The sequence below is a fragment of the Trichosurus vulpecula genome, chromosome 3 (genome assembly GCF_011100635.1).
Source record: "Trichosurus vulpecula isolate mTriVul1 chromosome 3, mTriVul1.pri, whole genome shotgun sequence".
In the NCBI taxonomy this organism is placed as follows: Eukaryota; Metazoa; Chordata; class Mammalia; order Diprotodontia; family Phalangeridae; genus Trichosurus; species Trichosurus vulpecula.
The window spans coordinates 59,655,526-59,668,770 of NC_050575.1; the positions used below are offsets into that span (position 1 = coordinate 59,655,526).

The window sequence follows — 13,245 nt, forward strand, 5'->3', positions numbered from 1 at the left end:
TTGGAAAATGTCTGTTGAATAGGAAAGAGAGTAGCAATGGATAGGAAGAAGTTGGGAAATGTGGAGCAAGCAAAGTGACAAACTGGGCGCTGGAGGACTGATTTTCACTGACTTCATGGGTAATCATGGGCAAACTGCTCAAAGGGAGTTAAAGTTGATCTCTCTGCTTCGTTCTGAGACTGTAAAATCATCTGTGGTAGGCAGCTGATTATTTGTATTCCTACTCCTACCTAAGAGTGCCTCATGCTTTGAGCTTTGTTTAATTTTTGGACTAAATAAGCAATGGGTGGGTATGATAGAATGTACATTGGAAACATAATCAAGAAATTTGGTTTCTAGTCTTAGCTCTCTGTTTGCCTCAGTTCCTTATCTGTAAAAATGAGCCAGAGAAAGAAATGGCAAGCCACTCCAGTGTCTTTGCCAAGAAAACCACAAATGGGGTCAGGAAGAATCAGGTCTGAAATGACAGAACAACTACTTAGCTCTCTTACTAACTAGCTATATTACCCTGAGTAATTTACTTCCCTTCTCTGGAACTGTTTCCTTATATTAAAGTGAAAGAAGTGGAATCATCATAAGGCTTCCTCTAGCTATAAAATTCTATGCTATGTCCTTTTCAAAAAAAATCCATCTTAATAGCCTGACACTTTAACAATGGTTTCTCAATCAAATATGATAGGCATATCAACACAGTGGTGAGTACTAAAGGAAATTGTTAAGACCCAGGCAAGCTCCATCTTCTCTATTAACTTTATCCTAATTATACTAGTTCAGGTGTGGGGAACCTTTGGCCTTGAGGCCACATGGGCTTCTAAGTCCTCAAGTTTGGTGCTTTGACAGATTCCAAGGGTCTCACTTGATGACCTAGAAGGCCACATGTGGCCTCAAGGCTGCAGGTTCCCCACACCTGTACCTAATTCATGCTGATTCCCTATTCTACTTACTGGACTATCTAAGTCAACTTATTGAGTGTTATTCTGTTATTTTTCTCCACATAACAATATAGCACTTTGTTCAAGCAGTTATAGTTCCATGGACCTGTGATCTCATCCCTTTGTATATTTATTTGTTCTAGGACTTTTCCTTTTAGGTGATTCTTGTCCATGTCCCTTCATAAATCTGTCATAGATTTGTCTACTGAATAACCCTGTAAGTCTTATTCTTGACTGAGTCTTTGTCTTCTAGAAATTCATTAACCTAGTGAAGCCTTTGGGATGTACCTCTGTTATCTCTTGCTCTATGATGGTGCAGCAGTATAAAACTCCTACTATCTATTTGTATAGTTTTATTCACTTATTGTGAACATTGAGTGGAGTCCTATTTTGATCTCAACATTTTTAACAATGAAAACACTATTCAAAATGAAGCTAATATTAATTTGTATATTTTTCTTTTTTGTGAAAATATGTGAAACAACTTAAGTTTTAAGGAGAAGAAAAAAATTGGTACTGCAAGAAGGTGTTAATAATCCTGGGCAAATTCAAAAGTCATCTAGACATCTTGATGCAATTAATTTATATTGTCTTTGTTGATAACGTTAATGAATCTTTTGAACCCTTCTACTAGACAGAAAGTGCCTTGTAGAGAATTACATTTTTTTGAATCTCAGGATACTTAGCATGCATTATAATAAATGCTTATTTGATTATATGGAACAAAGACTTTGTGAACCCAATCAAATTACTACCTATTGTGCAGGAAGGATTCTCAGGCTGTTACCACCTACCACTTATGTAGCACTTTAGGTCTGAAAAGTGCTTTGACACAACAACTTTAGCTGTAGGTGAATGTAGCACTTTTTGACTGGGCAGCTAAAACTCTTGACCAATAGTTAAGCCCTAAAATGGGTTTCCTACATTTAATCTCTTCATCTTTAATACTGTACCACTAATATTCAAATATTGCTTTGATTTCATCACTTTCAATAGTGAAATGTGGAGTGAGCAAAATGACAGATTGGGTATGGAAGACTGAATTTCACTTTTATGGACGGGTAATAATTGCTTAAATGGAGTTGGAAGTTAAATTTCTCTAAATTTCTGAGATTGTAAAATCATCTTTGGGTGTTATTTGTATTTCTGCTCCTACCTAAGATTGCCTAATGCTTTGTACATTTTGAGCACTCAGTTTAATCTTTGGACTAAAAACCAGTGTGTGGGTATGATAGAAAGTACATTTGAAACATGAAAACTGAGTTCCTTTTCTCTAATCTACACTCTCCCTGCCTATTGTGGCAATTCAAACTGGATGTTCTGAAGACATCTCAAATTCAACAAGTCCATTCCCGCTAGAGCCGCCCTTTTGAAACTTTCCTATTTTCTGTCTGAGGCACTACCGATCTTGCAGTATCTCCGCAGCCTGGATAGCTTATAAATTGCTGGCCTTGGAACCTACAAGATTTGAGTTCAAGTCCTGCATCTAATACAAAATGGCCATGTAACCCTGAAAGCCAGTCTTAACCTTTTAGTGTTCTGGGCAATTCTCTAAGAACACAAATTGTAGAGAAGATGCTAATCTGCACTGGTAGGAGGATTTTTATCACCTGGGAGACCTCTATACCAATTAAATCACAAGTCCAGTCACTATCCCTACAGCACTTGTTAAGTACTACCATGTCCCAAGCAGGGTGCTAAGCGTCCTGGAAATTGTAAGGAAATGGAAAGGCCGACTATGGCTTCAGAACCACATAGTTGGCCTTCCAATTTCTTTAATCCCTTCCCATCCTTTAAGGTCGTTTTCCTCATGCCCCTAAAATGCGCGTCTGTTACTCCTCTAACATCCAAGCGCGCACTTTGAATTATTTAACTTTTCTGTGCGGAAGTCGTGCCTCTCCAATTATTACTCAAGCTTTCTGAGGGCAGGGAGTACTTCTTTCTCCTCTCTGCATCCTACTGGTGATGAACTACCGAGGTAGCAGCTCCTCAAAAAATGCCCCTGGAGGCCCTGAACCTTTCAGGAAAAAGGGTAGGCCGGGGGTTCCCCACCCTTTCTGAAAGGGCTTACCAGCAGCTCCTAAGCCCAGTGCCAAGGAGACACCACCCGGGGCTGGGGATTAGTTGGGGCTCCGTAAGGGGCGGAGTGGCCTCATCTTCTCCTCTGGCCGTCGCCAGCAGGGGAGGTCCCGTGTCCCCCCAAACCAACATTTATTAAGTGCCAACTGTGCGCTAAGCGCGGGGGACACGAGCTTTTGGACAGACCAAAACAAAACTCGGGCCCTGCCTTCGAGGAGCTTCCATTCTTCTGGGTTGAGGCCTTAGGGCCCGCAGGGTTCCCGGATCCCGGAGCCTCCACAGAGGAGGGGCTCCCTCTGTCGGGTTGGCGGCTCGGCCGGGCTGGTAGAGGGAGGGGGGAAAGGCCCGGCGCGTGCCCGGGGGGGGGGGGGGAGGCAGGCGCTAAGGCTCAATCCCCGCAAGGCCCTGACGTTAGCACCGGGCCCGAGCTCTAGAGCATCTCTGAGACCCCGGCTCTGCGCCCCACTGGACCAGGAGCTCGGGCCTCGCGGGCGGGAAGGCGTATCCGCGGAGAGCGAGAGCCACTAACGCCATAGACCAAAGGCCGCCACCCCAGGCCCAGCATAGCCTGCCCCTCCCCCCTCATTGGCGGGCTTAAGAAGCGAACCAACAGAAGATCGGCGCATGCGCAGAAGGCAAAGTTGTAAGCGGACGGGCACGAAGTTCAATAGTCGCGGGAAGGCGCAAGCGCAGAAAGGGCGTGGGGGGTGTTGGTGGGGGAAGGGTTGGAAAAGACTGTGGCCAAAGCGCACGCGCGCGAGATTCCTGTGGCGGGAGGAGGTTGGCGCTCGCGGAAGTACGCCTGCGCACAAGCGTTGTGTGACGCAAAGGGGCGGAGACTGGAGCTCTTCTGCGCGTGCGCAGAGCGTGCTCAAAAGGGTTTATCTAGGATGCGCAGGCGCTCAGCGGTCATTTCTTCGTAGCCACGCCGAAGTCAAGTATCGAGGTGAGCACCGGTCGGCTCTCATCCAACCTCCGTCGCCCGCGGGAACGGCACTTCTCTCTGGACCCCCCTCGGCCTGGTCCCCGTCGGCACTTTGGGGGGAGCGCGGCGCGTTGTGGGCCGCGGTTCGGGTCGGCCGGAGCTTGTCGGCGCCTCCGAGGCCTGCGGGCCGAGGCGACTCCATTGTGTGCGGAGCAGGAGGAGGCGGAGCGGAAGCAGCCGCCGCCATTTCCTCGGCCGCCCGCCCGCCGGAGAGAGGCTCGGCCGGCGCGGCCCCGGAGGCGCGGGCGGCCGGTTTTGGGGGCGCGGCGGGGGGAGGGGGGTGGTTAGTGTGGTGGAGACGAAGGACGGGTTACCGGTTGTGGATCCCCGCTTGGCGCGGGGGCGCGAACGGCCGGGAACGCGGGGGGGGGGGGTGAGGGGCGGGGCGAGGGCCTACCCGGGAGGCGGGGGGAGGGACCCCTTCCTCACCCCCGGCCCTCGCTTCGCAGCCGCCGCCACTGACTGAACAAGATGATGCTGAGCACTGAAGGCGGAGAAGGCTTCGTGGTGAAGGTCCGGGGCTTGCCCTGGTCCTGCTCGGCCGATGAAGTCCAACGCTTTTTCTCGGGTAAGCGGGCGGGGGTGGGGCGGGGTGTGAGGTGGGAGAAAAGTGAGAGCGCGCCCCTGGGCGGCGGCGCGCGCCGGCCTCGCGTCCGCGTAGGCCTCGTGCCCGCGTCGGCAGCAGGTCGACGGGCGGGGGAGGGGGGCCGCGTGGTCCTAGGCCTCCGCGCGCTCCTGGCGGCCCCCTGGCGGGGGAGCGGCCGCTTGCTGCAAGTCTCGCGCTGCTGCCTTGGGGGGAGGGGGTGGAAGTTGGTTTCGCTTTGCGTCATTACACAATGGAAATTGCGAAACGACCGCAGCTTGCTTACGGGAAGTGGAGTGGAGGGGCCGGGTTAGCATAAGCGAAAGGCTTTTTTGCCTTGGATCCTTATGGTTCTTATTCTGCCAAGTAGGGCTGCTTGGAAATGCATCTGTATTGCTTTGACAAGAATGTCTCCTGATAAACATTTGGCTGTCTCCTACATAGCAAAAGTTTCGTGGAAAGGCTGGTATGAATTTTTGTTTAGGACAGACGAAGGCTGCATTTCCCCCCTGGAAAGTAACCTCAGTTTATGATTGGATTCGAGCTAGAGACGTTTAAGATAAAAGCATAACTTATTTTGTTGAGGTATGGGTGTTTGAAGGACTTAACGAAAATGAGTAATAGCAAAGCTTTGACTAGGAGTCGCTTTCTAAACAGAAGAAACTAATAGGTCTGGTTCCTTAAGTTGTCAGTGGTTCGTTACCTGGTATTAGTAAAATGCTGTAGAAGTATGGGAAGGTAAAGCTTTTATAGCCTGCTTACTGTTGAGATGAAGATGTTGTGGAAACCTGAAAATAAGAAGCTGCTTAGCACTTTGTAAGGTGGGTCAATAACTTGATTGTACTGTTATTACATTATGGTGCTGTGGTATTTCTGCTGCTTGACGTGCAAATGGTAAGTCAAGAATATTTCACCTGGGTTCTATTATCTTGGTAAAGAGGAATCGGTGTTTCAGTTTTTCCCCTGAGATGATAAACTTTTAGAATAGCTTGAGGCGTACAGGGTATGCTTGGCATGCAGTCTAAAAGGTTGATTTTTGAGTAAAAGTTGCAGAATAGCAAAATTAAAAGATTATAACAATTCTTTTGGGGACTCTTGTTTCATTTTGAAAATTGCTCAAATCATAACCTGTTAAATGATGTTGTTACTTCAGAATATTTCTTAATGCTGCCAGTATTATGACAACATAGGCATCTAGTATGTAAAATTTTTTTTAGAAAGAGTCCCAGTTATTAGGAGCAGAACAATCCAAATGGTTAGATGCATTAACTGTGAGTTAACAATTGGTTTCTTTACAGAATGCAAAATTCAAAATGGGGCATCAGGCATTCGTTTCATCTATACCCGAGAAGGCAGACCAAGTGGAGAAGCATTTGTTGAACTTGAATCAGAAGATGAAGTCAAATTGGCACTGAAAAAAGACAGAGAAACTATGGGACACAGATATGTTGAAGGTTTGATTTATGTTGACATAGTAAAGTGTTAAGTGTGTAGATTTTACCCCCCTTTCTGAATTTTAGGTAATTGACCGCATGGAAATGGTCATCTAAGTGAGTTTTTGGCAGCTCCTAGTTTATCTAAAATAAGGAAATCTTATTCATTCTAACATTCCGAAATTGACTAATTCTAAGCACCTCTTACAGTATTCAAGTCAAACAACGTTGAAATGGATTGGGTGTTGAAGCATACTGGTCCAAATAGTCCTGACACTGCCAATGATGGCTTTGTGCGCCTTAGAGGACTCCCATTTGGCTGTAGCAAGGAAGAAATTGTTCAGTTTTTTTCAGGTATGTAGCAGTGCTTGTCATTGGGCAGTGCATTCTGGCTAGTTCAAGTGATTGGAATGATTTAGATGTACTTCTTTGGACAGGTTGAGAATTTAAACACTGAATGCTATTCTCTTTGGTTTAGAAGTTCAGGGACCTTCAAATAATTTAAGCCCATAAATTAGACTACCTTAAAGCTGAAAAACAACTTGGATTCTAAATATCACTAAATTTTTAATTTTTTTTATACTTGGTGTTGTAGTTTAAAGTAGATATTTAGATGCTAGAGGATTGTCCTCAACAGCTTAACTTCTTTCTACACATTTGCTGTTCAGCATAGTACTTCAAGTTTATAAGGTAAGATGCACTTATCACCATGACTAGACTGATGTATTTTAATTTTAACTAACACTCTTCCTGCTGTTATTCATTACTGTAAAATGACACTGCCGGTGTCATGGGACCAAAGTAAACTATATGTTCTCTGGAGCAATACTATGGAGCCTCTTCCAAGGAAAACCTGATTATAGCCTGGTAATTGTAGGCTACTAGCATTGCAAGTTGCCTGTCTTAAGTAAGATTGCAGAGGAATAAATTTCAGGTACTGTTTTAAATTCTTAACAATTGCTGATTTTGAAAAATGATGTCCCAGTTTACTTAAGATAGGGAAATGCTCATCCAGGTAATGTTTTGGGCCTAAACTAATTGAATGTCTAACACAATTCTGATGTGATTTGCATGAGTATTGTTCACATTGAAAAGTATGTAATAGAAATGTTAAGTTTTTGATAATTGACTGGTTGTTTCTAGGTTTGGAATTCAATGTTAAAGATGGAGGGTTATTGTGGTTTACATAGCATATAAAAAGTTAATTTCAAATAATTTAATAGCTTATTTTGGTAACAATATTTGAATCCTAGTCATTCTTTTGACTAATGTTCAAATATCTATTATTAGAATGAAAATTGAATGCCATTTGTCACTTAATGTAATCTCATCTTACTCCTAGGAAAGTGTTTTAAACCTTTTTGTAATCTTGGAAATGTATCCACGAACTGGAAATTCCATCTTTGAAAACCTTTAAGTGTTAACTTACAATTAGAACATAAAAATTGCATGATTGTCTTATGTAGATCAGTTATATTTTAAAAGTCAGGTTATTTGATCAGTTTTGTGATCTTATCAATGTTTTATTTGATCGTTGTATATGTACCTAAATATGCAGAAATTGTCTTGAAAACTGAAGTTCCACTTAGGTATTTGTAATATATTTAATTTTAAGGAAAGAAGACATATTGGCAAAACTTGTTGTGTGTGAAATATGATTAGCTTACTGTCATTCTATCTTGTGTAATTCTCAGCAATGAGAATATGTTGAAAATATGAAATTGTTGATGCCAGTTTCTTAATACACCCCCTATCAGCAAGTGAACTGTGTATTTGTTTGCCTCCTATATTTTTGTGCCACAGGGTGTTTTAAGAATAGTAAACTTGTATGGAACTTCATGTCAGTGCATATTTATGAGTACTTAAAGTTAAAAGCATACCATTCGCCTAAAATATTTACAATTCTGGTGTATTTAAAGCTATAAGAAGAATCATTTCTGGGCTTGTGATGTTAATATTGCCCCCCTACTGGGGTTATTTGTCCTTGGGTTGAAGGGTTGGAAATCGTGCCAAATGGGATAACATTGCCGGTGGACTTCCAGGGGAGGAGTACGGGGGAGGCCTTCGTGCAGTTTGCTTCACAGGAAATAGCTGAAAAGGCTCTAAAGAAACACAAGGAAAGAATAGGGCACAGGTGGGGATGGATGGTTGGTTGGATACGTCACTTTTCTTATGGTAAATGATAATTAAATCCATATTCTCTCTGCTTGAAAGGAAATGTATCTATTTCCTAGTCCTAGTTAATAATTAAAGTGTTAAAACTGTTAAGTTACTGTCAGATGCTAAAGTTACTTGCTAAAACTTTTAAATGCCATATTTGCATAGACAAACACTTAAGGTTAAATTACTCCCTGTTACTAAGATGCATTTGCCCATTTAAGGTTCTTAATTTCTATAAGCAACCATAAGTCCATGGAGTCGAGAGACTATGGCTTTAAAAAAAATTTAGTGTAAACAATGGCTTTAGCTCAACATCTAGTAAATTAATATTACCATAAGAAAATGTGATAACTTTCTGAACTTGTTTTATAAAGTTGAAATGCCACAAACTTTTCTTGCTGTATATAAACTTGCATTGTAACGTTAAGCATAGCTTTCAAGAAATTGTCACAAAAGGTTTTATTCAATTTTGCTTGTGACTATTTTTCATTGAAGCATGCGCTTACCTATGCTGATTCTTACTAAGAAGCATAGGATATGTGGAGTATTTGTTACAGGCAAAGTAACTGTAGCATTGAGCTAGAATGTTGGCGAAGGCTGGCTTTTTAGCTTACTTGTTACACATTGCCAGTTAATTCAAATGTTGAAATGTTAAGAGTTGAGTGGAATTCATTCCCTCCTAAAAACATTTTACTTTTATATAAATGCTCCTCTCCCACCCTTAAGGTTGGGCCACAGTAAAGTTTAAAAAAAGAGGAGTTTAATTTTTCCCCTTGAAAATGTCATTTTTATAGTAAAGAGTAAAATCTGGTCATTGCCTATGCAAAAATGTAAAGAAATCTGGCTTTTTAAGTATTTTGTCAGTTTCACGGCTATGACTAGAATATTGTCTTGTGTAATTATATTTGTTCATGAAATGAAGGACTCACTAGTTTTCTGTATGAACAATATTTTAGGTACATTGAAATCTTCAAGAGCAGCCGGGCAGAAGTTCGGACTCATTATGATCCTCCTCGAAAGCTAATGGCTATGCAGCGACCAGGTCCTTATGACAGGCCTGGGGCTGGCAGAGGCTATAACAGCATTGGTAGAGGAGCTGGGTTTGAAAGAATGAGGCGAGGTGCCTACGGTGGAGGTATGTGTACCTAAGAAATAAGATGTCCAATTAAAAAAAAAAAGTTTCCTGTAAAGTAATGACTCTTCCCCATTAACCATTTCAGGGTATGGAGGCTATGATGACTACAATGGATATAATGATGGATATGGCTTTGGGTCGGATAGATTTGGAAGAGGTAAGGTAAGAATTGTACTTCAAAGCTGGAGGATACCTACACTTTTTTAAACCTAGACCTCAATTACTGTTTTTCAGGAATGTCTGATCATAGATATGGAGATGGTGGATCCACTTTCCAGAGTACAACAGGCCATTGTGTGCACATGAGAGGATTACCTTACAGAGCTACTGAAAATGATATTTACAATGTAAGTTTCTCAGATTAACTTACAAGTCAGCTCTAATATGTGTGTGGTGTGTGTCTACATCTGACTTTAAAGAACTGTAGATTCTACAAAGATTTGTAGAAGCTAATCTTTTAAAATAAGAGCATAACCTGATTCTTTTTATGCCCAGTTTTTCTCACCACTCAACCCTGTTCGAGTACACATTGAAATTGGACCTGATGGCAGAGTGACTGGAGAAGCAGATGTTGAATTTGCTACTCATGAAGATGCTGTGGCAGCTATGTCAAAAGACAAAGCCAATATGCGTAAGTCTGTTTTGGACTTCTATCCCAGGAAATCTGTCATAGCATGCACAACAATCATTGCCTGTGATTGCTAGTGAAGAGAGCATGTGAGGTTTTCTTTGCTCAAACTTGATTCCATTGATTGGCTTATTGTAAATAGCATTTAGATGATAGCATAACTTTTACAAACTGTAAATAGAAGAGGCTAGGTTTTTAACATTAGTTGACAGAAAGCAAGAGGTTTTATTTGGGCTGATTACCAATATTAAATATTTAGCTTATATAAAAATCTTTCACAATAAGTAATACATCTTTCAAACCTTTTTCTCATTTCAGAGCACAGATATGTAGAACTCTTCTTGAATTCTACAGCAGGAGCAAGCGGTGGTGCTTACGGTAGCCAAATGCTAGGAGGCATGGGTTTGTGTAAATATCACTTTAGTGTCTTTTTTTAAGCTAACCTTGTATGCCTTTTCTCTCATTTCAGAACACAGATATGTAGAACTCTTCTTGAATTCTACAGCAGGAGCAAGCGGTGGTGCTTATGGTAGCCAAATGATGGGAGGCATGGGCTTGTGTAAATATCGCTAGTTTTTTTAAAAAACAAAACATTTATATCTAAGTCAATTATATTTAAGTTAAGTTATGTTTAGTTTATATTTAACTGAGTTTAGTGTAACCTAAGTCAGATCCTTTAGAAGATTATTCCTTCCATTCAGATGAGCTATGAAGTTATTTGTATTGGTTAAGTATTGAAACTCCTAAGTTTAAGTAAAACAGATCAGTGACTAGATTGTTAATGGCTTAATGTTTGGGGGAGGGAATTGAGTAACATTTCTTAGAGAGTTTAGTCTGACTAATGTCCTTAAAAAGGGCCTGGCAAAACATAAATGAAGTCAGTTGAGTACATTGTTAAATGAGTGAAGGAAGTATTGGTGTCCAGTTAATACCTGAAATGAAGGATGTCATTTTGTTATTTGCATCCATTAAGTTTAGTGTAAAAGAATGTAGCTAAGCAGCTTTGTAATAATGCCTCTACTTTATTGAATCCTGTGGATATATTGCTGATAGTCATATACTATTGGCTTTTACACGGTGCATATAGTGGAGGAATAAAATGCTGTTTAAAAAATAGCTTGAAGGATTGAAAATTCTACCTAGAACAGGGTTGGTTATAGGACATGAGGACAACTGGAAGACCATGTAGATTTAGAAGTGCAAGCCGGGTACCACCAGGTACCACATGGCCTTGGAAACAAGAACCTAATGTTTTCTTAAAACTTAACAGCAAACCAGTCCAGTTATGGTGGTCCAGCTAGCCAGCAGCTGAGTGGGGGTTACGGAGGAGGCTACGGTGGTCAAAGCAGCATGAGCGGATATGGTAAGCATCTTTTTAATTGTGGTTTAAATATTTTTTTTAGGCAGGCATGTTTATAGCTGGGGGGGGGTGGGGAGATATGCAGGTTCCTTTTTGAAATTGGGCATATATAGTAGAGGTTTTTGGTTTTTTTTGTTTTGTTTTCTGTGGGGGGAGTTGGGATGGAATATGGTGAGCATAATTAATTTGCTTTATTAAACTTCAAGAAAAGAGCATTGGGGGAAGTGTTTCATAAATGGCACCTAGTAATTGTAACTGTTGCTGTCGAGCCAGAAAACATCTGCCTCCATTAAGAGTAAAAAGTAAAATGTGCCTTGTTTAAAAGTTTTTAAGCTTTTTTTTTTATTAGTAACTTGGTTATTTTAGATGGGATAATTAAATGGCAGAATGGCGGTTGGGTTTCAGGATGATGTTTTCTAGATAGCTAAACTAGGATTGGTTTTGGTTTATTTTCAATTGGTCTAAAGAATGGTGATTTTGGTATTATAGTCTTACCCTACAAAATCCTTTTGCAGACCAAGTTTTACAGGAAAACTCCAGTGATTTTCAATCAAACATTGCATAGGTAAATATTTTCTCGAAAAATCTAATTTAAATTCCCAATAGCAAATATTTTTTTTTATCTGTTGTAATATACTTTCTATAGCAGTCAATGGCTCTGACTTTAACTCCACGGAGGCTGCCATTTTGGGCACAGTGAGTTGCCTTTAGTCCAACTTTGTAGTCTCACTTCCTGCCCACCATGAATAGGAAAAGCAAGAGACTTCCCCCTGTGCTCCCTATTCATATGCCATTCAATTAACACATTGTGAATGTTTTATGTTAAATTTTTTAAATGCCTGTTTAGCTTTAAAATGATTGTGAAGTAATTTTGCAATTTTTGAAAAACACTAGTTTTCCTTTAAACTTAAATTTTTAATCCTTAAAGATCCATTAAAATGGTAGCACAGGAGTATGGCAAGTTGGTACAGCAGTGAAGGGGTTAACGGAGGCCTGTTTGGAGTAAGGGTCCCCCTATCCCAAACATGTTTCTCTCTCCACGTAAAACAGCAGCCATTGTGTACTACATTGTGTACATTGTGCACAAATTTATTTATTTATTTTTGTAATACTGTTTAACTTGACTGGTACTTAGAAATGGCTATTAACTTTTCCACACATATCTCTCTGCAGGGAGCCAAGGAGCGATGAACAGCAGCTACTACAGTAGCGGGAGCCGTGCATCTATGGGAGTGAACGGAATGGGAGGGATGTCTGGCATGTCCAGTATGAGTGGTGGATGGGGAATGTAATCCTGATCACTGACTCTTGGTCAACTTTTTTTAAAGAAAAAAAAACAAACAAAAACGAAGTTTAACAGTTTTGCAATACAAGCTTGTGATTTATGCTTACTGTAAGTGAAATCAGGATTGTTTTAAAAACTTTCAGGTTCAGTATTTTTGAACACAGAAAAACATTCATCTAGGATGTAATAACCAAGTTGAGTAAAGACTATAACTGTTAAACAATTTCAGCTTTTCTCAAGGTAGTTATGTTGTAGGAGTGTACTTAAGCAGTAAGCGTATTTAGGTTAAAGCAGTTTCAATTATGTTAAATGTTGCTCTTATACCACATAACATGGAACACTGTTGGAGATGCATGTTGGGAGACATGCTTTTTTGTAAAACAAATATAGGAGCTGTGTCTGCGATTCAAAAGTGAAACATTTGGCATGTTTGTTCTAGTTTATTTCGTTTACTATCCTGTAAGGCACGTACGTTTAAGCTTTTTTTTTTTTTAAGTTAATGGGGACAATTTTGAGACGCAATACGGATACTTTAGGATTTGGTCTTGGTGTTTGTATTAAATTCTGAGGCCTTGATTTAAATCTTTCATTGTATTGTGATTTCCTTTTAGGTGTATTGCGCTAAGTGAAACTTGTTAAATAAATCTTCCTTTCAAAAACTGGAA

General features: G+C 40.9%; 1 protein-coding gene across 3 annotated transcripts; it reads left to right on the forward strand.

Annotated features, from left to right (window-relative positions):
* Nucleotides 1–3,817: 3,817 nt before the first annotated feature.
* HNRNPH1 (heterogeneous nuclear ribonucleoprotein H1) lies at nucleotides 3,818–13,245 on the forward strand. 3 transcript variants are annotated; one of them, XM_036752768.1, is made up of 14 exons: nucleotides 3,818–3,957; nucleotides 4,446–4,564; nucleotides 5,878–6,033; nucleotides 6,223–6,366; nucleotides 8,008–8,146; nucleotides 9,129–9,307; nucleotides 9,393–9,464; nucleotides 9,521–9,654; nucleotides 9,803–9,938; nucleotides 10,254–10,313; nucleotides 10,405–10,494; nucleotides 11,206–11,298; nucleotides 11,811–11,860; nucleotides 12,469–13,245. In XM_036752768.1, the coding sequence occupies exons 2-13, from the start codon at nucleotides 4,468–4,470 to the stop codon at nucleotides 11,858–11,860; spliced, it is 1,350 nt and encodes a 449-aa protein (XP_036608663.1). In that variant the 5' UTR covers nucleotides 3,818–3,957; nucleotides 4,446–4,467; the 3' UTR covers nucleotides 12,469–13,245. The 3 variants fall into 3 exon arrangements, with proteins under 3 accessions (XP_036608663.1, XP_036608665.1, XP_036608664.1); XM_036752770.1 differs by lacking the exon at nucleotides 11,811–11,860 and having other exon boundaries at nucleotides 3,907–3,957; XM_036752769.1 differs by lacking the exon at nucleotides 8,008–8,146 and having other exon boundaries at nucleotides 3,924–3,957; nucleotides 12,469–13,162.